The 26,967-nt window shown below is 41.2% G+C and overlaps 2 protein-coding genes across 3 annotated transcripts in view; one reads left to right on the plus strand and one right to left on the minus strand.

The window, feature by feature from the left end:
• Window positions 1-9,991: 9,991 nt before the first annotated feature.
• rpl19 (ribosomal protein L19) lies at window positions 9,992-12,778 on the minus strand. Its single transcript, XM_058652589.1, has 6 exons — window positions 12,750-12,778; window positions 12,267-12,373; window positions 11,096-11,218; window positions 10,835-10,955; window positions 10,453-10,563; window positions 9,992-10,172 (listed from the first exon to the last, which is right to left on the minus strand). Exons 1-6 carry the CDS (start codon window positions 12,752-12,754, stop codon window positions 10,049-10,051), a joined length of 591 nt encoding a protein of 196 aa, XP_058508572.1. The 5' UTR covers window positions 12,755-12,778; the 3' UTR covers window positions 9,992-10,048.
• A 5,551-nt stretch (window positions 12,779-18,329) lies between these two features.
• Window positions 18,330-26,967, plus strand: part of cacnb1 (calcium channel, voltage-dependent, beta 1 subunit) — a 37,557-nt gene continuing 28,919 nt past the window's right edge. For both annotated transcript variants that reach the window (XM_058652859.1, XM_058652860.1), the window contains exon 1: window positions 18,330-18,609. In XM_058652859.1, coding sequence (XP_058508842.1) covers window positions 18,520-18,609 — 90 coding nt within the window. In that variant the 5' untranslated portion in view covers window positions 18,330-18,519. The remainder of the gene's footprint in view (window positions 18,610-26,967) is intronic.

Here is a 26,967-nt window from a genome sequence, read left to right on the forward strand (position 1 = left end):
CCGGTGAGAAGCCTGGCTGCTGAGTTCAGAACCAGCGGGAGATGGGAGAGGGATTTATGATTGATGCCAGTAAGAGGGGAGTTGCAGTAATCTAAGTGGGAGAATATGAGGGCGTGGACTACTATTTCAAAATCAGGCTGTGATAGAATATTTTAGATTTTTGATGTGGAGGAAGCAAGACTGTTCACCTTTGTTTATGTGAAGGGTGAAGGTGAAGTCTGAGTCAAAGGTGATATCTAGGTTTCTGGCAGTGGGCTTAATGTTACTGGATAATGGACAAAGACTGATGGGACTGGGGATGGTGTTTGTTGGGTTAAACAGTAATATTTCTGACGTGGAGTTGTTTAATTGGAGAAAGTTATGGGCCATCCAGCGGTTCACATCTTTTGGACAGTCTAAAACAGCAACCAGGCTGCATAGCAGTGGAAAGAGACATTATGCTGTTCGATAATTTGGCCGAGTGGGAGCATGTAAATAGAAAATAAAATTAGACCTAAAATAGAAACCTGCGGTACACCATAGGCTATTTGCATTGTAGAGGAGTGCTGTGTCCCTAATACCAACCCAGGATTTAAGACGGTCATTTAAAAAGTTGTGATCTATAGTATCGAAAGCGGCACTTAAGTCTAAAATTATTAAAAATCGGTGACTCTCGTCAGGACAACATCATGCATCAGCTCGCTTGGAGTCTCGCCAGAGCAGGTACTAAAAAAAGTACTATCGCTAATGGAAAAGCAAACCGCGCCGTGCCGGTACCATGGAGCAGAAAAGCGCCAATAGTAATCGGCTCTGCTCACCTCGTCAGAGCTGTTACTAAAAACAGTACCAGGTAAAAAACAACATGCTGAGTCGCGCCTTGCTGGATCTGGTTAGTGGAAAAGCAGACTGCCGGCCACTGATTGTATCATCACTGGAAGAGTCATGAGCGCCACGTCTGACATAGAAATCAAAGGTTCGTCATTTAAAAAAAACTTAAAAATCATGAAATTATGTGTTGATCCCCAACATTTAGCACGGAAAGTCCAACATCTCAACACTTAACAGAGGAGTCTGGTATGTTTCCCTTCCCACTTGAGTGACTGTGTCAGGCGACGTCACGGAAGTTTCATGGAGCCGCGCCATGATGACTCTGCCCACGTTGAGGAGGTTCAATTGTAATGGAAAACGATACCAAACCAAGCAGAGACGAGCCGAGCTGGAACTGTATAGTGGAGAAGTGTCCTACGGTCTTCTTGTGAGCTGTTGCTGTAGTAATAGTGCAGCACTAGAAACGGCAGACACGTGTTGTTGACAGTTTGAATCTCCACAGCCTCCTCAGGACGTACAGCCTCTGCTGAGGCTTCCCGGGTCGGCTCGGTCATGTGATAGGTCCAGGTGAAGTCATCATTGACATGGACACCGAGGGACTTGAAACTCGACACTCTTTTCACTTGTGACTCACTAATATTATATGTCGAGACTTGACGGTGTAAAGTGGTGAATGGGGGTGTCGGCTCCTCGCAGGTAAACTATCCCTGACGGCCAGGTTGTTATTTAGACACCACAGCACCAGGTTGTTGACCTCCCTATGATACTGGTTGTCTCATTGTTGTCTCTGATGAGGCCCACAGTCTGTAGAGTGCGTACAGAACCGGGCTCAGTACATAAACCTGAGGAGTGCCAGTGTTAGTAGTTCTGTTCCTTGAGGTGGTGTTTTCCTGTGTAGTTTGTAAGTGTGCTTGGTGGGGATGACAGCGATAAACAGCATCCTGATGTATGTGTCCATTATGCAAACTGGAGGCTGATGTGAGTGCCACTGGTCTGTGGACATTCAAGGAGGATACTGGGTTTTCCTGATGGAGGTAGATTCGAAACAAGTTGGCTTGACTGTGGCTTGAGTGAGGGATGTGTTTAAGTAAGAGGTGAAAAACATCAGCTGGTTCTGCAGCTCCCTTCCCGAGAGTCCGTCCAGGGATGTAATTTAAGACCTGCACCCTTATGGGGGTTGATTTTCCATCAGGGTGTTGCAAACATCCGCCAATAACACGATGGGTGGGTGGGTCATGCCTATGTTTGTATACAAGTGAGCCAGTGTGATTTTTTTTTGTTGGAATATTGACATGCTGGTGGTATTCGGGCTTTACAATCTGTAAAATGCAATCTCACAGAACTATAAAAGCAGTGTTGGGGTACCAATTTTCACTTTCCCTTTTCTGTCCACCCATTGTTCCCCTCGTTTTCCCACATAAACTCTCAGTCCTCGTGACAGCTAGAGCCTGGTCTGTTATCTGCCCCACCTCGGAGCCTCAGCCTTCCTACCCTCCCTCAGCCCCCCAGAACTCCTTAAGCACCTCTCCCCTTTGCACAGGAAGCAGGCAGTAACATGAGTGCCCGGTACTGATTTAGCCCACAGTTTGCCCCCTAACTAGTGTGTGTGCACATCAGGAAACATGTTTAAACCTTATGCATATCCCTAACTTTAACCTGACCACAATTCTGCCTCATAAGAACCAGGTTTTGTTTGCCATGAGGACAAGGTCAGTGTTTATGCCAGAATAGGTCCTAAAGAGGTAACAAATACAAGCATGCACACACGCATATGCGTGCATTTTATTGTACTGTTAACTTTTATAGCTCTATCATCTCCACTGGCGATGAAAACAAGTGTTTCTGGTACAGGGAAGTCCTCGCTTAGCTGGGAGTGGAGTTTGTTTCCAACATGGCAGCACTGCTGGCTGGATCAGCAGAGGAAAATGACATTAAAAAGCTCAAGGTTTAAATGAAAAAAGCAGAAAGTCCAGGAAAGAGAGAGGGAAAGACAACAAGGCTGAAAGAGGTTCTTCAGGGTTTTGTGTATGTATTTGGATATTACAGTATACACAAATCTGTTTAGTTGGCACTACAGTTTCAGTGCAGGCAGTGATGTAGTCCGTGACACATGTTTACGACTGATTTGCCATTAATCGTGGTAAAAAAAAATAGCAGTGTTTGTATGGTGGCAGCCATCCTAGAATCCCACGTAGTTGCTCCGAGTTCTGACTACAAATGGAATGAGTGTCCAAAGTGGGGGCAGGCGCTTTGTAAGCATTGTGTTTGTTTGATTGTTTGTATTCCTTTTTATTTGGGCATTACAGTGTGTAGATTGCTGTGATTCAGGGTCCACTTTTCCACCTGTCTTTCTTTGGGCCACTTATTCTTGTTCCCCACTTTCTCCCATGCACTCACACACAGACAAACTCTCAGTCTTCACACCAAAACTAGAGCTCCTTGTGTGTTATGTGCCCCCACCTCAGGGCCTCAACCTTCCCTCCCCCAGTCATCCTCCGCCCAGAGAAGCTTAAGCCCCTCTCCTTTGAGCAGAAAGCAGGCAGTAACATGAGTGCACAGGACTGAATTAGCCCACAGTTTGCCTCCTAACTAGCATGTGTGCAGCTACTTCCATTCATTTGGACAGTCTAAACAAAGCATTATATCTAACATTAACCATAACCGGTTAATGCTTAACCCAAACCCTAACCTAACCCTAATCAAATTTTGGATTTAAACAGTTCCTCAGAAAAATAAGGTTCTGCCTTATTAGGAACAGGTTTTGGTCTCCATTAGGACTACTAGTCCTGACAAGTTCAGTGTTCATTCCGGAAAAGGGCTTAAAGAGGTAACAAAAAAAAGAGAATAAAAAGATGAGTGTTTCTCAGTTTGCAAGAAGTGGGAAGTGGGTTGGGGGCCGATCAAAGGGAAGTCAGCTGAGACCGGAGCTTGTTTCCAACATGGGAGCACCGCTGGCTGGATCAACAGAGGAAACTGACTTAAAACACTCAAGATGTCACTGAAAGAAGCAGAAAGACCAGAGAAGAGAGGGAGAGAACGAGATAAACAACAAAGCTGGAAGAGTTTGGGGAGCTGATGCCCAGAGGAACCGTTGTTTGGCTTTCGGAGCGCTGTGTTGCTAGCTGTGCGGTGGAAGGGTAATTAAGACATGGTGGTAAAGCTGAAGGAGAATTATAGGAAATATGTCGAGCATATGGGATGCATTTTAACAATTAACACCCACAAATATAGATGACCACACCCCAAGTGTCCTGAGTGTATTCCTCTGGTTTTAGTTTTCCCGTGGAAAACTTCATGCTGAGCTTTTTTGCAATAAAACAATAATGCCGACTAATGACATGCTGTGTAAGCCGAGCTGTGCCATAGCAACCCAAATACCTGACTCACAGAAGATCCAAAACAAAACAGCCCCTCGGATTTTTTTGTTTTGTTTTGGCAGAAGTCTGCGTGTGGTTTGAGGCTTTGCTCTGAGCAGACAGGGTGATCAATATAAAGTGGTCTGCCATTGAACCAGGCTAATTGAACCAATAAAGACAAAGTGGTGGTAAAGAAAGAAACTTGACCTGCTTTTTACTTCCAACACATTCATGTAACGGGACCTTGACTGATGAGCAGATCTGGTGTCTACACGGAGCAGCTGGCCCTCTTAATGGGGAGTATGCGGTGTGTGTTTGCGATGGTACAAGTGTATTTCGTTCTTGTGTGTGGATAAAATGGCGATCTGGGTTTTGTATATGTTCTGACCAACTCTCAGTCCACACACACGTCTTCATTATACCCAAAATTATCTCTGAAGTGGAAACAAAAGACAAATCACTCTTCCTTACCACGCTGGCATTTTCTCAACATCCCAATCTGAAGAGAGAGAAGAAGAAGATAGGAGATAAAAATGTGAAGCAAAATGTGGGGGAGAAGGTAGCTTTCTGGAAAGCCTGGAAACTCCTTGATAATAACAAGGCTGTGGGGAACAAGAAAAACAGCGACTGCACAGGAAAACTGAAAAGAGAGTTCTGTAGAAGAGGCACAGCACCTCCCTTCTGATGTGGCTTGTTAAATAAAATGTCCAAACGACGTCTCACCTGGATCCGCCCTCACTACAGGTAATCCTGCTGCCCCCTGCTAACAACAGGTCGTCATTAGTTTATTACACAAAAAGCCATTTTCATCTAAATACTCTATAAGCTTATTTAACCACTTAAGAATCTTGTTACACAGGATATTTGTCAGTATTTCATAACTTGTGTGTGTGTCCCCGCAGAAAGGCCCCGATGTCTTTTTCTTAGCATTAATAAATCATTCTCGAGTCATCCAGAAGAGTCCATACAACGTTGACACACCATAAATTCTGCAACCTTCCACAATTTAATCATTTCGGCATGTGCCCACAAAATTGGACACTAAATAAGTGTCAACACTGTTTTGTTTTTCCCCATGTTTGCATGGACGAGGGTTGAAAAACAGGCTCAATGTCCTCTGCACACGGGTGCGCATCTTGACAGGAAGTCTGAATGGAGTGGGTGACTGTTTGTAGGGGAACAAAGTACTTCCCCCCCAGAGTCCATGGAAGGACAAAGGTCTCATTTTCACAGAAACAAAACCTTAACTACCTGGTTGACTTGTTTGTCTGTTTGCTCAGAAGTGATGATGCTTCCTCTCAAAAAACAGAGGAGACAGGATGTGAAACACGTATATGTCTGTCTGACATTTCTGCTCAGTATCTCAACAGCCCTGAATGAAGGGTGTTTCCCTGAAAACAAGCTTCCTGTCAGGTGCCAAGCTGGGTATAAACACACACACTTCTTTATTATGTTGTACAAAGTGGATATCTAATCACATTGCAGCAACTTAGTCAAGTCAAGTCGACTTTGTTTCTTGAGCACATTTAAAAACAATCAAGCTTGACCAAAGTGCTTTACAGATTTAAAGGCACAGCAGCATAAAAGGTATAAAATATAACTTCAATAAAAAATAGAAGTAAAACGGTAAAAATAGTGAGACAATATAGTAAAATGGTAAAAACGACATACAAGTTTCATCCTGAGGTGAAAGCCAAGGAGAAGAGGTGGGTCTTTAAAAGCAATTTAATTTCCATGGGTAACCGGTCCCAAAGTTTAGGGGCAGCTACAGAAAAGATCACCCTGGGTTTTTAGTCGGGAATTTGGCAACATCTAAAAGCAGCCTGTCATTAAACCTCAGAGCTCGGGATGGAGCACGAAAACAAAGACGTTCCGAATAGGAAGCCAGTGGAGAGAGAGTGCAATGTGGTCTCTATTCTTTTTCCCATACCAAGAATTACAATAATCCAGCCGAGATGTATGGATTAGTGTCTCTAAGACCTCGTGAGGTCTTGTGTGGATTCTTGGGGCCGGAGGACCCAATGCACCCACATGCACTCGATGAGGGTGAGCAAACACTATCACTTCTGTTTTATTTTCATTGACATCATGAATGTAGTCAAGTATGGGCTGAAGAGAGTCTGAGAGAGTTTTAGTTTCCCCATTTAAGTGGCAGATACATTTGCACATCGTCAGTAAAACAATGGAAAGATACGCCATGGATTGAGGAATGTGGACATGGTCAAGAGGATCCATGAAGTTTAAAGAATGGGAAAGAAAGATGATTCAAGTCACTCTGGGTGTGGCATGGCTTTGATTAAACTATTGATTTACTGTGATTTTCACACACAAACATCTCTAGGGTTTACATATTCTGGTATGAGGGAAAAAAAAGTGAGCGACAGTTCTCTGAGGGAAAATGATGACAGAGTGAGGAGGAGAATGTCTCACAATGGTTGGAAATGATGAAACTCAAGGCACTAACTCAAATAACTTGAAGCAGATGTGTCACAGCAGCAGAAGACCACACTGGGTGGTGAGTGCCTAATAAAGTGGCTTGTGAGCGCATCATGATAATAGATATATATATATATATATATATACAAACGTGCACACACACATACAGTATGTACACATACATGTACACATAAGGGTCGAGTATCAGACAGGATGTGTGGACTGTAATTATGTGACGTGTTTGTGCGTTTCTATTTCCAACTTCAGTCTGACTCACATCTGTTGAAACCACTGCGACGAAATGTCAAGTCGAAGCTCGGTGGGGACAGACCCGCACGGTACTGTACTGTCAGACACGCAAGTTGTATGCAAATAACATCTCTGTGGTGATCAGAGGAGTCAGAGTGTGCATGTGGATATTTCTGAGATGACAAGAGGCAAGGGATGTGATACAAAACATCAATTATTAGAAAACAATGTAACAAAATGTTCCCAAGCAGGCATTGTCGAGAGATTAAAGGTGCATGCTTTGGTTTACCTTTAAATATTTAAACATATGTGACACTTTTCTCATTATCCTCCTGTAGCAGAGATCTAATCCTGAGCTCTGGGACTGGTGGGCCACTTGATGGAATCATTTCCTGGGTTTTGTCCAGCTGTCAGCCTTTCAGTTGGGGGTGGCTGATGGCTGGCGAATGGCTCCAGAGGGAGGTGTGATGGGAGAGGCAGGCCTGAGGGGGGCAGTAATGGGGTCATGTGGTTTGGGGGCAGCTGATCCCGCCGCATTCCACAGCTGCTTAGCATGAGATCTGGAGCCGCTGCATGTTCCACAAACGCACACGTAAACACAAACACCCCACGCTGCACACGAACCTGCAGACCACACCGCGACACACTGTGGCCACATACGCAACCACTCAGAGGGACACATGAATAATTTACACTTCCTGCTGTGGGTGTAAGGGGCCCACTCTTCCACTGCATTTCAAATCAATGCCTAATAGCTTGAATTTAGTAGATCCCCATTGTTAGGGTGTAATGTTATGATTAGATGAACCTTGCTGTTACAGTAAATCCAGATTTGCTGACAGAAATCGCTACACAAATACCTCGGCGCTAAAACAAATACACCACTCATCTGCAGAGAGAGGCGCTATAACTGTGCTGTGTCTGGAACAACAGTGGACTGTGTCATCATCTGGTCTGAGATATTTGAACTCACACAACCCTGCAAAACCTTTGGCAAATCACACACATGCACAGTGTGTCCTCCTGGTTAATCTTTTCGGACATTTGGACACTTTTATACCAGCTGTGACCACCAGGCCTTCACTTAAAGCTGCAGGGTGTAACATTTGGGGTATGTCTGACTGTATCTCCCTATAAGTTTGGGTGTATTGAATCCGTTTCCTGTTCCTGACCTTTACATCACAGAAAAACAAACAGTGAATGGCGAGATGAGCGGTGAGATGGGTCGTGCTCTGGTTCTGTTTCATGCTAACCGTGATACAAATTAGATCGAGCATGGCTCTTGTTGCTGTGTTGTCCGAAGAAAGACACTGCCAGTCAAAGAAGGGGGGGGGGGTTTCACCAAGTCTGACTCCAGTCCGACTAAGCGTCTACATGCAGGAGTAATCAGACTATGAATCACATTATCCAGGTATGTTTCATTTAACTAGCACAACATTAGCACTTTGGTCATGTTTGTGTTGGATAATGTTGTTGAGTTTTCTTCTTAATGCTTTAGTGTTTCCTTAATGTTATGTTTTGTTAAATGTTGTATTTTGTTAAATGTTAAATAAACACCACTTTACTGGGAAACACAAAGAGAGTCCTGGGTCCTGATTTGTGTGACAGTGTTTTGACTTAAATGTTGCGTATAAGTGTGTGCCTGTTTGCTGTGTGTAACTGCATTTGCTAATAAGAATGTGGTGTTTTGAATTTGTTTGCATGTTGACATGTTTGTACATATGTATATTACATTACATTACATGTCATTTAGCAGACGCTTTTATCCAAAGCGACTTACGAGGGAATTGAGTACAACCTGCCAGGGGTGGAGTTAACCACAGGCGGTCTTAACCACTGAGCCACTCCACGGTCAGTGATAGGTGCGCACCTATCACTGACCTAAAACAAATACACCACTTACCTATAGGAAGAATATTAATAACTGTGCTGTGCCTATAATAAGATTAACCTGTATTACCATCTGGCCTTAATGTCATCAAACTGCAAAACCATCAACAATTGCATTGATGTCTATATTTGTCATAGCAGTTGTAACCACTAGATGGCAGGAAAGGTACAAATACATTTAACTACTTTTAAGTGTGTAGTTTTCATCAGTAAAACCATGGCAGAGTAGCTGAAGGTAAAGAAACTCAACCTGTTTGTCTATCTTTGATGGGAGATAAAAATGTTAGAGGTGGCACGGATGGTCAAAAAAAAAAATGCTGTGGCCAAGCAAAAATGTGGAGACAGCAAGTCTGCCCCTCACACTGCTGAGCTTGTTGACGTCATTGTCCTCCAAAAAAAGAAAACATTTTACAGTCAATATTATGACCTCGCTGCAGTTGTTCAGCTCAGGCTCCTGCACTGAAATCCATGCGATCAGATATTTAGTCCCTCAGCTACAATAAATACATTCACACATACTCAATAACCACTGTTTCTGCGCAAGGCCAGCCTGATCATTAATGGGGCCATAAACTGAATTTAATTTAGGGGGGCCACCCCCCCCCCCCCCACCAGCTCAGAGTTTAACTCATTCAAAATGTGTATGTGATGCTCATGCATGTCATAAATAATCTAGGTGCGATCGACCTTTTTCTCCAAGGATATTGATCAGTGTTACACTCCAGTTTTAGGAGATCCAGGGTCCTTCGAGTGCAAGGGTAGGTCACCCTTTAATTGTATAGTCATTTTAGCATTGCTACAAAAACAAATGTAGTGGTGGCCTAAAATTAAATAATTGCATTTTGGGGTAAAAAAAAAAAAAAAAATTCCTGTAATTTTTGCAAGCGACGATCAAGCCCAAACACAGCTGTTTCGAGCTTAAACAGATGAGAGATTTTAACTTTGGATCAATCACCACACTGCTGCTGAAATTAAAGCAGTCAACTGCTTCAGCTGGTCTGCAAATAATTGGCATATTAAGGATGATACAGTTCACATTTTCTTCCCTGTTTAATCTCCAACAATCCAGCAGCTGTTTATAAAGCAAAAGAAACCAAAACATTATTAGTGATGGATATTTACTGCACAGCCAGATTAAAAATGTATAAGTCAGAGGGTAAAGACTTGTCAAAGACACACTGAGAGTTTCAACTCTTTCCTTTAACTAGTTATTTCCTGCTAATGATACATTTCCACAATGAGGCAGACGAGACTTTATGTGTCTTTATGTACACTTTTATTGTCAGCACTTGACTGGTGGCAGAGTCAGATTACTTCTTGGCCTCCTCCTCCTTGGCATAGTTCTTGATGATCTCCTCCTTCTTGGCCTGGAGACGCTCCTCTCTGCGCTTGCGGGCCTCCTTTGTCTTGGAGCGACGAGCCTCGGCCTGGTCACTGTAGGAAAGAGGAAGTGATAGAAGTTCACGTTCACATGTATTTACAGTCAACAATCATCTCCTGGCTTAAAAAAATATCATTAAATACATAATATGGAACACTGTCAGTCAATTGTTTTTCATTTTCCAATCCCAGGCAAATGAATGATTAACAATTTCGACCAAAGAAACTTGCCAAAATACTGGCCTTACTGCCTCAAATTAAGATTTCAACATCTACTCAAAAGGAATACAAGAACCTGTACAAAACAAGAAACCAAGTTTGAGTGTTGACTTACGACAAGAGCTTCTTGCGGGCCTTGTCTGCCTTCAGCTTGTGAATGTGCTCCATAAGGATACGCTTATTCTTGAACACATTACCCTTGGCCTTCAGATAGAGACTGTGGTACCTGAGGGACAGCGGGACAGGAACGGGGTAGATATATTGAATTAACAGATCACATAATGTGTCACCATGCAACTAGTTGATATGAAGTCAGCCAATTGCAACAAATGAAAATGAGTTTCCCACAATGACCATATACTACATCCCCAGAAAGTTTAATCATGATCTTTACAACTTTGCAGTTTACAATCATAACATCCTCGGCAGATATAACAATACTCTATTAGAATCCTCAGACAAAAACAGCAGTCTGACACAAAAGTCTATGAACCTACATGTGCCTGTCAATCTTCTTGGACTCCCTGTAACGACGCAGCAGACGACGCAGGATCCTCATGCGACGCATCCAGATCAACTTCTCTGGCATACGGGCATTGGCTGTACCCTTTCTCTTACCTAAGAAAAGACATCAAATATGTACGCTCAATTGTGCAGTTAATATAACGCAAGTGGTATTCATACTACAACACAGCTTAATACCTAATTAAATATGGAATCACACAGGTGGCCCTTTAGTCAGTTGCATTTCAACTTACCGACACCCATGTGTCTTCCCTTGCGGCGTGCCAGCGTGTTTTTGCGGCAGCGGGCCCTGGAGTGGACCGTAACAGGTTTACGAATGATGAGACCATCTTTCACCAGTTTACGGATCTGCTGACCTGAACACACAAGGAAGCAATTCAGTTAACACGGTGGCGCTAAATAACACCACTGAACAAACAGTAAGAACCCAGAACACAATTCAAGACAAACACCACCTCGGAATATGATTAACAAATAACATTAAAACAAACATAAGAGTAGTAGAGTTTGGAAAAGTATATCTTGATCAGACCTCCAATCCTGCCATGAGGTGACATCAGACTTGTTTTGGGGGCGTATTAAATAAGGAAACATAACATAATGTTTAAGATGACATGTTTAATGTTCCTATTTCCACTGAGGCTTTGAAATGTTAATTATGTCAGTTTGACGTGTTTGAAATGTGATGGGCTACCAATGACAAATAATTGTCAATGACTGTATGAATTAGGGCTGTAACTAAGGAATGTCGACAAGAAAACCACAGTGTGTGAGCTATGTTATGAGCATGTAACAAAGCACAGGACATCCAAGCAAGGACATATACACAACTACAACACAACTCCATTAACACAGGAATTAACACGGTCCTCATTTGGAACTTCAACTCAAGATAATCAGACATGCTACCTTCTTCAGTGGTGGAAAACTTTAGATTTAAGCAAAATACTGGTTATTGGTACCTTCATATTGTTAATAAATAAATTAAATTTAACAATAAGGCCATAGTGTGATACGTTGCCATTATCAGTCATGACACCATGTAGACAATCAAAATGGGGAATTAAAAATTCAACTAGTTATCATGACATAAACCCAAATGATCCCAGACTACACTTGGCAAGACTAAAAATGGCAGACCCATCGACGCTATAAAAAAAAAAGATCGAGAATCGAATACAGACCTTAAAATCGAATCAAGGCGAAACGACAGGACAGCAAGAATATCAATACACTGAGCGACTTAAATTTACTTTCCCGAAGACTGAACATTAGACGTAAAGACAATTTAGCCTGATGGTGTTAATTGTGATGTAGCAGTGAGCGTTAGCAGTGACAGAACGGGTGGTAAGTTATTTAATTTATATGATATACAGGACAAATAAATATTGTTACTTCACTCACGGGAGTTGGCGTTGGCGATCTCATTGGTCTCGTTGGGATCCAGCCAGACCTTCTTCTTGCCGCAGCGTAGGACGCTGGAGGCCAGCCTCTTCTGGAGCCTGAGCATGCTGCGAGACGCACAGACAACACACGGTTCAGACAATTAAACAGTCAACCCCGTGCCTCTACGTGTTTGTCACCCAGAACACTGCCTCGGTTTTAATGATTTTAATCACTTTATTTTGAGTGATATAAGGGATAGAAGCCGTTAGCCGCACCGGTAGCATTGAGCTAGCCGCCAGCACAACATGGCCTCTCCGTCCGCCACATCGTGTTACACCGACACATGTGAAAATGTAGGTTTTTAATCGTGTATTGAAGCACACGCGTCCAGTATCGACTAACAACACAATCAACAGTCTTAGTAGAGTCACTCGGGGTCGATAGAAGTACATTTTAACCACTAAATAATGTCTTTTATTGTAACATCGGCTCGAATCCTACCTCATGGCTGCTACTTCAATAGGAAAAGGAAGGCTGGAGAGACGGGCTGGAAGATACCATTACAGGGGAGAGTCCATCTATAAACACCAAACAGCTCGCTCGTAGCCCATACTCAACTAACACCCTAAACATTTTGAAGTGCTTCTATTTTCCAAAGCTCTAACACATGGACGATTTATAGAGGCAAATGTAATTCGAGATTTACTTTAAAATGTAAACATGTAACCCCCCTTTGTATAATTATGGCTGCGACCGCCGTTTTTGCAATGCATGCTGGGTTACGTAGTATTTGGGTGCTTTCTCAAATTCTACCACATGGAGGCGGTGTTAAGACCAGCATAACCAGTAAGATATATATATTTTATTCTCTTGTATTTTAATATTGTTGATATAAGATTTAGATTAAAATAAATACATTAAATATATTTTTTTTTTGCCAGGCAATTTTTTATTTTTACAATAACATGTTTTAAATTAAAAGAAAAGGGAATTCAATGCCGAAAAACCTTGCTAAATAATAACATACATATGTACAATTCCTATTCTTATCATAGATGTTAGTAGTAATTAGTGCCTGCTGCTGCAAGTCATACTAGTTTGTTTTAGTTAGCTAAGCTATTAGGCAGAGACAAAAAAAAGTTATGTTCTTAACAGCCTGAACTCTTAAGTGATGCACTGTAAAATTCACCCCTCTGAAGATGTGAAAGACGCCCATATTAGCACACAATCAGCAGAGTTAAAAAAAACAAGTCTTGATGAGGTCTAAAATATGCAGCTCAAGGAAAGTTATAAGAACAACGACAAGTTATAGCTGAGCGTTTGCACTCCACCGAAGGAAGCAGCTCAATGGTCCAGTGGCAGCAGTTTGCAGGTTTTAGACGTGAGAAAGCCCAGAACCACATACAATCTTTAGACCAATCACATTTCTGTCAATGTGAATGCTTATGTTCCTAAGGAAAGAACTGAACAGCATCACAATAATTGAATAATTTTTGGTATCTTGAGTTATAAATCAGTAAAATGTTCCAGCATACACATTAATATTTGATATTTATGGTGCTTTGTTGCCTGCAGGTATGAACCAAGATTTATGATGATTGGACAAAATCTCAAAATAATAACCAGGATTTGTTAAGCCTTTCCTTTTGGGAAGATTGCTGTTTTATTTTCACCATATGCAAATAAGCTGGATTTGTGAGTCAGATTTTGAGCTAATTATTGAGAGGTGTAGTATTTCCAACATTTGATATTTGATTCGTCATTATTGTGCCACCTTCTGGCATTTATTTTTGCCAGGTTCTGTGGGTTTTTCTTTGATAAAAAAGAGACAAAGAGGAAGACAAGTTTACACACTGTCCCTTTAAAAACAAGACAATTGAGGACAGAAATTAAGTTCATGCAAATTTGGGCTTAAAGTGAGTTTTTCAAGACGGCCCCTCAAAGTACAAAGACATTTATAATAACTGATACATTGCTTTTTGACTGGCTACAAATTAGGGTTGCCATTGTTGCAGCCTTGACTGTCAGACAGCAGCGTCACCGTGGCAACAGTGCACGCTCACTGTGTGGGAGCATGAGGAGCACTTTTACCTCAGATAGCCCAGAACACCAAATGAAATCATCGTCTGGAAGTAAAAACCCAAAATAGCAGATCATCAGCTGGTGAAAGAATGCAATTTGACTGTGTTTTTCTTCCAGTCTAACATTGTTACGTCACTGATGTTTGTAAAATATCAGTTTTAATTTACAATCACAATGTATGTTTAATCTTGCTATTACAGGTAGGTCACCCTTTAATTGTACAGTAGAAATGTTGACTATACCTCAAAAGCAGACAACATAGTCTACTAATATGGAACAGACACTACAACAACATTTTTACTCAAACCTCATTTTTGGTCCATCTATAATCACAAGGTGGCAGCAGCAGCAAGCAGTCAGTGAGTGGACTGCATGTTAGTTTGCACAAGTGATGAAGTTGAAGAGGTTTCTTGAATGCATCTTGTTACTGTAGCTGCTCATCTGAGCTCAACACGCTCTAAATCAGGTGTCTCAAACTCAAACGACTCAGGGGCCACTGAGCATCTAGTGTGGCCAATATAAAGGTTCTAGTCAAGTGAATGAGAAGTCCAATTTAGCAACTGTTTACTAGTGGTGGTTAAATAAAAGCATCTGTGTTAACAGGGAGCAATACAGGTATATATGATGCAAATGAATCTATTACTTACAAACATACTAACATACAGAAATAACCACAAGTTTGAAACCTTTGCTGTAGATCCTGCAGAAGTGATGAAATTTACCAGAGGTTTTGAATGCATCTTGTTACCGCCTCCTTTTTGCTCAGCTCGCTGGGAACATTACTTTCTGAAATGTTGTTTGTTGTTGCTTTTTGTAAAAATAGATCCACACAAAATGGCGATAACCTTGACATTAAGTCGTAATGTCCCTGGTGTGTTTTTCATGACTATGGACAGTCAGAGAAGGTATTTTGGGATATTGACAGTAATTAGTCCATCCATACTCACTTGTTTCAGGTCAACAACTCTTATTTGCTTTTAACTTTAGCATTCAAGTAAAAATTCATTTTTACATATATTATACTGTATATTATTAAATTCAGGTGCTCTGCTGTTCAGGGAAATTGTGCAGCAAATAAGCAACAAGCAGGTAATAAAAACATTTTCATGACGGTTTATTTTCTCCCAATTTACATACAGTATCTTTAAAACAACAATGTACATACAGTATATCTTGTCCACCTCTAAGTCGGAGCAGACATACAGCCTTGCAGTATTCTGAATTCTTCAACTTTCTAATAAACTTTCCCTTGTCCTACACCGGAAAACGCTCTCACATCACAATACAAGCATGTAAAATAAAGAGGATATTAAAGGTAGTCAGCGTTGGCTCTTGCTTCTCCACGACTGTTTTGGGTGTGAGCGGCACGACTTCCTGCCAAAATGGCGGTCGTTTTGATTGCGGCTGATGGGACCGCGTGACGTCACCTCTACACAAGCACAGAGCATGAGCTAAATGGAGACGCCGCTGTTGACTCAGTGTCCTTTCACACAGTTACCTCGGGCAACGAGCTGAAGCGTAAGTGAGTGACACAGCGGAGAGCAAACTGAAAACTCCCGTGTTTCCAGCTGCACTTTGTTGTCCTTGGAAGCGGACGTGGACGACCAGCTGCAGCAGGAGACCTGGGGACTCAATGGAGACATCGTCATAGATACCTCATCGTACACTCGGCGTCCTCCCACCCATTTCTTCCGGAAGTACGTATGCGCTACAGCTGCAGAGGATCATCTTCTGTGGGTGTTCAATCGAGTGGCATCATGATCAGCTCCCAGAGATTTCCCTTCACCTCTCTGGGTGATTTGTATGAGAGGTGGACGAGGATGAATCATCCCCATTGTTAACTCACACTCACTTAGTTGATGAACATGATATCATGGTTTGCTGCGTGGCCTTAAAAGTTGTCTTTATTTCTGCAGTTGTCTTCGTGAGAGAGCCACACATGGTTTATGAGTGAATCAGAGACTATAAGCTGGTCTCAAGGATAAATGAGTCACTCGTTGTCAAACGCTTAGGAGCTGGAGCCAAACCCAGCTGACATAGGACGAAGACAATGTAGAGTGTCCAATGTTTTTGGACTACGTTTTGTACCTGTAGAGGGAGAACATTCAACAATAACAACGCATAATGAACACCCTGAGTCGAACCCGGGATTCAAACTGGTGACATGTAGAGAGTTTATTCACATGAATTGATTTAATTCCTTTACATGAGCCTTTTCTATGTGCTGTACAGACAAGGACCTTGTTTTCCGGAGGCCATCGTCTTTTTTGTTATCGTGTTTCTGCAGCACACTGAAAGGACAAACCAACCGGAGCTTGTATTGTGCATTTTTGAAGCAAGACCTTGCTATGACGATGAAGAGGAGCAGCATCTTTTCTGGTAGGTGAAGGCCACCGTAGTTCCCTGACATGCTTGGGAAAAGGGAGTGGTGGGTGGAGGAGTCCTCCGTTTGAGTTCACCGATTCTTTTTGACGCTGGGTTGAGGATTTGGACAAATACTATACTATACTATAAAATAAAATAGTATTACAAAGTGTTTTCATGCATGTCTCACTTTTCTGTATGTTTAATGTATTTTCTTTCATTTTGTTGCTGTCTTTATCCACAAAAAACATCTAACTTGAAAAAAAAATACCTCAGGAGCATTTGCCTCATTCCTGTTTTTCAGCACTCACAGACTGGACGGTCCCTGGAGCTGCTGCAGGGGCTTAGGTGTATATTTTTGGTCAAGGCCACACATGGACAGTTGAGAGAGACACTGGGCCTCCTCCCCTGCTGCTGCAACTAAGTAACTGTGAAATTGAAACAGTTCTCACATCATTACAGCCCACCAGTGGATCAGGACTCTGGATCTCAGTGTGGAGCGGCACCAGTGTCAGTCTGACCACACTCTCTCCTCCTCTTCCTCCTCCTCCTCCTCCTCAGGGCTCTGCTGTTTCCTCCTCATCAGTCGATAAGTGAAGGTGGGGTTTGTTCAGCGGGGCGTGGACCGCGGCTCCCAGCTGGAGTCTGTGGGGCTCTCACACACAGAAGCTGCGTCAAGGCAGAAAGAAAACGACAGGACCGAAACGGAAATGACAGTATACTGCCTTCAAAATAAAAGCGTGTCTCGCTGTTGGGAGGATGAAGCTATTTAATAACCCGTAGGTGCACCTAGACACACTACTATTACTTACTATATATACATATATATGTACTATGTTGTGTTAGATTTTCACTACTTTTATTCAATTATTTATTTTAATGTATTCTTTTTACTTTTTTTGTATATTTATAAGAAGCTTTTTCTGATCCATCTCTGCCCAAATACATTTCATACACACGAATATATATTTATAAGAAGCTTTTTCTGATCTATCTCTGCCCAAATACATTTCATACACACAAATATATAATTATTTATATTTATGTACAAATATAGATTTAAATGTATCACTCATTTTACTTTCTATGCCCTTTATGTTTTTGTTTTTGTCACATTTTTACATATTGTTTTTGTGCATGGCTCATGTAAACCTCAAACAAAGGTGACAATGATGTTTAATAAATCTCTTAAACAAACAAGTGGCCAAATAACTATATTAACATGTTACTGACTTTTGATGTAGATGATTAAGTTAACCTTGGTCAGAACTGTAGATAGATAGATAGATAGATAGATAGATAGATAGATAGATAGATAGATAGATAGATAGATGTTACCAGAAAACAACTTAGAAGTTAGGTAGAAGTTGAAGTCACTTTTTATAATATTTTAAAATATTACACTTTTTATAAGTAAAACTCTTAACGTATATGACATTTACTGTATCAAAAGTAATTTTTCTCAAGTGCAGTTACATCACCTCTGCTTGTCATAATGGTGTGTCACCCCCCTTACGTTTATGCAGACCTTTATTTTGAAATCCGCACACTTGCGTCACTCCGCGGACTTGACAGCGGCGTAAAAAGCCTGGTGCGCCAGTGTGTAACGCTATAGGCTGGAGGGAGGCAGCTGTAGCAATTATTTCAGCAGGCTGCTCAGATTCATCAGCGGCTCCACCGTCTCTCCACCACAGCAGGAAGATGAGTCTGTCGACACCGACATACACAGACAATATAGATTAAAAGAACAACAGCAATATTACTACGAATATATATATTTATATATATTTAAAAAAGAAAAAGAAAAAAAGAAAAAGTTAAATCAATGGTACAGAAAAGTAGTATGTCCAGGACGCCTTCGACCTCAACCCAGGAGATCCAGATGGACATGTTCGACCATCATCCACACACACAGGTAAGACACACAAAGTACTCACTGCTGTTATTCTAAAGAGGCTTTTTTGTGTTACCCCTTTTTTCACTAACAGTGAGGCGCGTTCACCCCTGGAGATTAACAGGTTGTTCGTGCACTGATTAAAGCTGAATATCATGTAGGAAGAAGAATCACTGTGTGTGTGTGTGTGAGAGAGAGAGAGCGAGCGAGCTATAACATATATATATATAGATGTCTCTTATTTCATCAGCAGCACATGTGAAGCAGGTTATTTGTACATGTTATTTTTTTCTGTAACCATATGTGAGGACATGATGTAACGCTTGTTTTTGTGCTTTACGCTCATTGGTTCTCGGTGAAATCAGTCAATCATTAAACCGAGTGCATGTTACGCACAAATGTTCATCATTTCATTTTCAATTTCGAGTGAATCATGTAAAAGAAAAGAATCAAAAACCTGGTGAGAATTTGAGTAATTGGTGGAATGAATTGATCAGTGAATTCACCTATTGAACACATATGTATACATGTAAAACATTACATAACCAACATATATAAGACTCCTATCAAACCCTTCCCCAACATCCAAGAAATTGAACGCCACATAATTAAAATTTGAATGACACAACAGGCTGTTAAAAGATGTAAGCTGCAGAAGAGAAAAAACACTGGAGCTTTGTGGTGAAATGACCTTTGGACCAACTTGTTTGTAACGTCTAACCAAACAGAAAATTAATGAATTTATGAAGTAGTTCACTCATGTTCCGGTTGCTCCTCGTCGTTGACATCAAACCCTGTGTGTGTTATCTAACGCACACACACACACACACACACACACACAAACCCCACCTTCACAAATCCAACTTCATGTTCCTTTTTTTTTATATTCAATACGATTATATCCCTTCACTCTTGTGATGGTGTCAGGCTTTTCACAGCCACAAATAAACTGCAGGGATGTGACATGATGTCGTGGGCATGTTAGTCATAACAGCTTAAATGGATGAAAGAGGAGAAAAATAAATAAATTAAAAAAAATAAAAAACACGATGAAAATATCTAGAACAAACACACCCACGCTGAGCTCAGTCATTGTCTCTCTGGAGAAAACACACACACACACACACACGCACTGTGCACTACAGACTACCAGTGCTTCCAACCATGCCAAGTCCTGCTCTCCCCCTCTCTCTCTCTCTCTCTCTCTCCCTCCTCTTTACTCCCACTCTCTCTCCTCTCATCTCTCCCAGTTCCTCCTGCGTCCACTTTGGATGTCCCACTGTCTCCATCCTGCTCTCTCTCCACATCACCTCATCCTGGCTGTTTTTAGAAATTAGATCTTTATCTGCAGAACGGCTGTGGTGAGAAACAGATGGACCTCCTCCTTGTGACAGGCAGCAGGAACTGTGTGTGTGTGTGTGTGTGTGTGTGTGTGTGGTACCACCGTTTGATCAATTCCATCTAAAGTTCATAGAGACCTGCAGCAGGTCACACTGGGGAGAAAAGCACGTCTAATATCCTGAAGGAGACGATTTGAGTGTTTGACCGCGTCTTCTCACCACAGAAGAAGAGAAGAAATGAGATGAGTGAACTTGAGCTCGTAGCGTCTGCTGAACGTCTCAGCAGAGTTGACACATTAAACGGATTAACTGCTGTAGATATTGAAAAGTATCGGGTCATTTCTTGTTGATACATGCTGATAATTCAGATGTAAACTCAATTGTGTTGTTGTTTTTCCTCTGTTTGGTCCTCATAAATAGAAATGATCTAAAAACCTTCCTTTCTTATCTTAAAAAAGGGCTCTGGGTGGAGCCTCATGTGTTTCTCCTGTCAAATGACCAAATGACTGGGTTTTGTTAAGCAGTAGAATTTACTTGTTAAACTTTTTCATGGGCCACTTTTTCAGTCGCACTCCAACCAACCTCTCTTGACTAGAAAAAGATAATCACTTCCTGCGTGCAGTGCAGCAATGTCACATGGCGATAATCGACTTAATCGTTATTGCGTGAACTTGTTTGCCAGTGGTTTGCATCTAATCGTTACCTGTTTATATTGAAAAGTAACGCTAGATAATAGATTATACACTCTCTCATCATCATCCTCCTCATCCTCACTTATACTTCACACACTGAGCGAGAGATAAGCTGACTCATTTGTTCCATTTTCGACACACTTGTCAAAGTACCACCAGAGGAAGCGCGCATGCCACTGGAGGTACACGTACCACAGATTGAGAACCATGGCACAAGAGTTTTTAACATTATTATTATTATTATTATTAGTATTATTATTATTATTATTTATTTAGTTGTTGTGATAATGATGTATAAAACAGTACAAAACAAGAAAGCATTTTTGTTTGAGTCGCTTATTTTCGGCAGTGTAGGAGCTAAAACCCTTTAGTTTAATTTATATTTCTGATCTTTAAAGATGCCACTTTGGATTCCTTGATAAATTCGCCTGTTCACGTGCACATGGTATTTTTCTTTAGACAATGCGGGTGAGTTTGGCTCCGTAATTTTCTGTTGACCGACAATTTACACTTAAGATTCCTATCCGTTATAGATCTTAGATTTTTTTTGTATCATAATATTCATTTTCATCTGTTACGGTTTGTCAGTGATCATTTTCTTTAGCAAATTTGTGGAAAAATTTAATGGACGTCAAGATGACTTTTAAAGGATTTATAGTCGCCACAGGCAAGTTCAACAAAGTGAGTTCAGGCTGCTCTTGAGTTTGAGGAGCTGACAAACGTACGATAAATGATGTCATGTTGGCACACAAGTACACAGTGACACACACACACCTGCCAGTATACCCCCCCCCCCCCCCCCCCCACACACACACACACACAACACCCTCGTTAATTACGCTGTTAATCTGGGTCGATGTTTACCAACAGGAAGCCTCCCCTCTGCACCGCACTTCCTCTGGCATTTCCCTGCCCTTTGCTGACAGGGACCTGCCCCATCGCTCGGCACTGATCATGAAGTCCTCCTCCTCCTCCTCCTCCTCCTCCTCCCTTTTCCAAACATGCATGCTTATAGCTGTACAAGAGCAAGAACTTACAGTACACACATCGTTGAAGATGACACGAGTCTGATTTTAGATTTCTAACATTTTAATTGCTGTGATATCTGGTGGCAGAGCAGCCTCTCCAGAGAGGGCAGCGTCGTGACACAAGGCTGACTGTGTAACAGTGTGTGTGTGTGTGTGTGCGCGCGCAAACCCACATCCTGATCACACCATGTACGATTACTGGAAACAGAAGAAAGAAAGAAAGTTTTGCTTAAAGTTGTTCTGCGTGTGTTTGGTCTCTGTGAACCTAAGCGGTGTGTCCTTTATCTTATTTGATCCGTTTATTGCTTGGTTGTTGCTTTCACCCACGTTTTTATGCCTTTTTAATGTATTTTAGTTGTTTTCAATGTCTCTTATCGCCTCGCGCATGCTTCTGTGCCTTTTTATTTATTCCGTCTACAGCACTTTGTGGTCCACTGTGGTTGTTTTTAAGGGTTCCATTCACACCAGCTTCTTCTTAATCGAACCCCAGTTCGTTTGCCCGGAAAATCCGGTTCATTTGGGGATGTGTGAATGCGCAACCAACCAAGCAAACTCTGGTTCCACCCAAAAACGCAGGTCTCGGTTTCGCTTCAAGTGAACCGCATGCAGGATGCGGGCTGCAAAGTTGTTGCAGTGTATATGTGTCATATGTTCATATAAAACAAAATTATGAACCCAAGACCGATGGAGTTTTCTTGTTCATTGTTTGTCTCGTATTCTCCTTCAGTAAATCTTCTATAGGTGTGTGATTGTGTGCATAAATGGTTGTTTGTGTCCGACTGTGGCCTCTGTTATAGGCTGCTGCTCTCTTCAGGGGGTGACGACACTGGGTCAGTTATAACGTCAGTGGACATTTACCTGAGGAGTCAAGCGTCTCACTTGCTAGTTTTGGGTCTTGTTCAGTAGATCGTGATGTCAACTTTTCAAATGATGTTCATATTTAGAGGAAAAAAGACAATAAAACACAGCACGTATGAGTGGACACCACAGCCTGGTTGTAGGTGACGTTTGTGAACTTCTGAATTTAGAAACTGACATGGTGCTGGTCAATTCACAAATCGTGTGATTCACAGTTGGGGTTTGCAAGGTGGCGGCCAGACTTGAGTCGACTTAAGTCTCAAATTTGAGTACTTGAGACTCACTTGGCTTGGACGCTGGTTCAAGACTTCTTAGACTTTAGTAAGAAGACTTTTTGTTTTACGGAATATTCACATATTCTGAAATATTGATCAGTTAACAGATATTTACAGAAAACACTTGGTGTCTGCTTTTGCGGCCTTGCGTACAAACCTGGCAACCGAGCGACAGCAACACCAACACCACTAAATGAAATTTCATTCAACGCTTGTTCAAATCCCACTAAGGAAGGTAAGACAGGAAGTCAGTGGGTTGCTATTTTGATGCTAGGTAACGTCTTGACTGGTCAAAAGTTGGTCACGATAAGTGCTCAGAATGTAATTGTTTCCAATTTAGTTGAATTTATTTTTATTTTATTTCTGTTTTGTAAGAGTAATACAGTGTTTCTGTGTCAAATAAAGCTCATATTTTAGCATATTTCTAGGTTGGAAATCATCTTCATCGTCTATATTCATATGACTTGACTCTTGCAAGAATGACTTGGTCTCGGACTTGCTAAAGACTTGAAGGTTAAGACTCAAGACTTACATATTTGTGCGACTTAATCCCATCTCTGGGGGTTTGTTTTGCAACCAGAAAGCCACGTCCACAACCTATACCTGTTCCTGTACTCGCTGTCACCCTCGAAGAATAAATGGTATGGACCAAATGGATGAATCTCTGTTACTGAGTGTATTCACTCAGCTTCCAGAGCACCAATAATTTGACTGGAGATTTGTCCTAATGTTTTGTGTCTCTAAGATAGTGAGTCAGTGAGTTAGCAGTTACAGTTAATCTGGTGTCACTCGGTACAATAATGTAGTGGGATGGACTGTGGTCTGGTTCACATCTGATCAAATCGGAACCAGATCAAACTGCGGCATACAGGAGACAAGAGATCCTAATATAACGTGCTAAACATGCTTGAAACTTTGAAAGGCCTCAACTTAAGTGTCTAATTTAGGCTGCAAGCCACATAATATTAGCTATAGATAAAATATGGAATTTAACAATACAAAATAAAGACAGTGAAATTATCCTTCAAAATAAATGAACCCACTAAATCCTGTCTTGCTGTCCCTGGAAAACTGTGAAATCTGTTAAACTGTAATTATCAGTAACACAAATCTTTTTTTTTTTTTTTCTTTTCTCAATTAATTAATTTAAAAGTGTGCGAACCTCAAGGTTAATGCTGTAAGAAATACTGTAAGTGGAGTCAGGAGTTTGCAAATGTACTCAAGCCAGACTGGAGATACGGCTTATTTATGAATTTATATTCACACACGACATGTCGTCTGGATACTGAGGCAAAAACATGAAAAAAAAGAGAGGGTTCAGATGAGGTAAAGCTGGGAAGGGTTACAAAGTCATCTCAAATCCTTTAGATATTCATCAATCCTCAGTTACTCAGACTGTCTCTTATAAAGGGAGATGATTTAGTTCTTGTGAGCACTCTCTCTCTGAGGAAAGGAGGCGTCCGGCTGTGATGACTCCACAGGCACAACGCAGAATCCTCAATGAGGTTTAAAAAAACACACACACACACACACACAAGGCCAGCGTAACAGCTAAAGGCTGAAATGAATCACCAGAGCTGGTTAACATCCCACATTATCGAGTCCACTGTCCGTGGCAGGACGTTTGTGGAGGAAGCAGTGTTTTTTTTTTTCCAGTATAAAACGACAGCGACGTGCATGAAGTTTACACCAAACGTTAAACATGTGGCTGGGCAACGTTGCATTTTTAATAATATCCGGGTGTTTTTGAGTTACATCCTGATTGACGGGATGAAGTTTTCTTTTTGAGGTTTACAGAATGCGCTATTTAGAGGTTTGTGCTTTTCAAAGGACGCCGACGGTACAGCGTGAATACTGTAATATGCATGGGAAATGGTGGCGATTATGAATGTTTGTGTCTTTACTTGGGATCAATACGACAGAAAACCATGTCATTCTAATCCTTTTCACGGGTTCTCCGGTTTCCGTCCACAGTCCAAAAACATGCAGATTTGGGGATTGGAGACTCTAAGTTGATCGCAGGTGTGAGTGTGAGACAGTTGGAGAGTTGGTCTCTATTGGCGTTTTTCCACTAGCGCGACTCGCCTCGGCACGGTTATTTTGCTTTTCCATTAGTGATGGTACCTGGTACCTGCTCTGCCAGAATGCCGGCCACTGATTGGTCAGAGTGCAACAGGAAGAGACGCCCGACACAAGAATCAAACCGAGCGATGCCGACCTGTAGATCAGTTAATAAAGACTTAACAATCCTGAAAATGTGCCAACATTTAACACGGAAATGTCTTAAAATCTCATTATTTAACAGTGGATTCTGGTGTGTTTAGTCTGTGCTCCGGTCATGCAGGAAGTACTGGACCAATCTTTTTTAATGAACTGGTTCTAAAGATTCAGCTACACTGAAAACAACTGCTTTAGAAGTCACTAGTTAGTGTGTGTGTGTGTGTGTGTGTCGCGTGTGAAACTGAGTCACAGCAGTTTCATGCAGCCGTGCAGTGATGACCCCATCCATGTTGAGGAGGTGCTATTGTGTAATGGAAAAACAACCAAACTGTGTAGAGGCGAGGCGAGGCGGTACTATGTAGTGGAAAAAAACGTGTGTAAAATGACTGTTTTAGATGAAATATTGTCCTGACCTGTCGCACCATGTTCTACAGACTGAAGAACAACATCGTCGTTTCTCACAGATCCACACAAATATCATTAGAATTTAAAATGTGTTATTCAAATGAAAATGAGAATAAAGGTGTAAGAATGACCATTCCCTCTTATATCGCACGTCGCAATCACAATTTCAGTCAAAATAATCACAGTTAGATATTTATTCAAAAGAAAAAGAGTGATGGCAGGTGCATTACTGACTGGATTATCTAGTATCTACAGTTATCTATCATATATATTCTTTCTGAAATGTTTCCTTGATAAACCGGACATTTTTTTTTCCATAAACCCAACTCTAACCCAGTGTCGGGTATCTTGTCCTCATGCATCATCACCTCATCATCAGCAGTCTGTAAGGGGAGTGGCAGGAGTTTCAGAAACACAGTAATATTGGGGCGTATCTTCCAGCTGTGGTTACTCTGAGTGTATGAGGATATTTTTGTGAAATAAAATCCTTGTTATATTGTGATCTGTGTGTGTTTTTGGAGTAGGATTGTGTAGCAGATTTGTTTATCCCTGTTGTTTATCCGTGAACAGTGAAAACCCGCTCCGCTGCGGTGTGAGGTTTGCTTTTCCCTCTTGGCACCAGTCGGTGCCGGTGTTACAGTACAGGTCGTGTTTGTTTGAAGGCAGGCAGACAGACGCAGGACACCTCAGTCTGAGCTTGTTGTGATGTGCGTGATGTGACAGTGAAAACCCGTCAGGGATCACTGTTGGCTGGGCTTCCTGTCTGTCTGTGGATCTCAGCTGTTCAGTAAGGCTGCATCCACATGTCTTATTTAGTTGTTGCTCGACTACACGGTTTAATTAGAGTGTCCTTTTCCCAGTGTATAAGCACTAATGGAAGAAGGATTTTTCAGCACTGCAGTCAAGCTAGCTAAACTTTACAATTTGAATCCAAATTAGAACTTGGTTGTTGTTTTTCTCGATTTAAAAACTTTTTTAATTTGACTTTTCAATAAAACAGTACAACAATGTTTGAATTCTATTATGCTAGTAGTCATAGATGTCTCTAGTCAGTTTTGTTCAGAACTCATTTTGTTTTTATTGCATCTCAAATTTAAGGATTTTTTTTTTTAGATTTAAAAAGTGCGAATGTGGGACGTTTAGCATGAAATTTCTCCAAAATAGTACAGTTCAAATGTTTTATTTCCAGTATGCTAATCGTCATAGATGTACTGAACACAACTCTATTAGTCTTTTCCAGACCTTATGGAAAATGTTGCTTTTATTAGATCTCAAACGTCAAAGGATTTTCTTTATTTAAAAAGTATGAATGTGGGACTTTTAATTTGAGATTTCAATAAAACAGTACAGTAACAATGTTTTGATTTCTAGTATGCTATTAGTTATAGATTTCTCAAGTACAACCAAGTCAGGTGTGTCCAGAATTTTGTCCAGAAATGTAGTTTTTATTACATCTCAAATGTGAGATTTTTAATTTGACATTTCTCTAAAAAATGTTGAATAAAAATGTCTGGTTTCCTAGTTTCGATTATTATGTCTTATTTCTAATGTCATAAATGTA

Source organism: Solea solea, chromosome 16 (genome assembly GCF_958295425.1).
Source record: "Solea solea chromosome 16, fSolSol10.1, whole genome shotgun sequence".
NCBI lineage: Eukaryota > Metazoa > Chordata > Actinopteri > Pleuronectiformes > Soleidae > Solea > Solea solea.

Coding starts and splice junctions, on each gene's coding strand:
- rpl19 (XM_058652589.1), bottom strand. Junction 11,219..12,266: donor GATCGCCAACGCCAACTCCC/GTGAGTGAAGTA, acceptor TTGTGTGTTCAG/GTCAGCAGATCCGTAAACTG. Junction 10,956..11,095: donor GGGAAGACACATGGGTGTCG/GTAAGTTGAAAT, acceptor GTCTTTTCTTAG/GTAAGAGAAAGGGTACAGCC.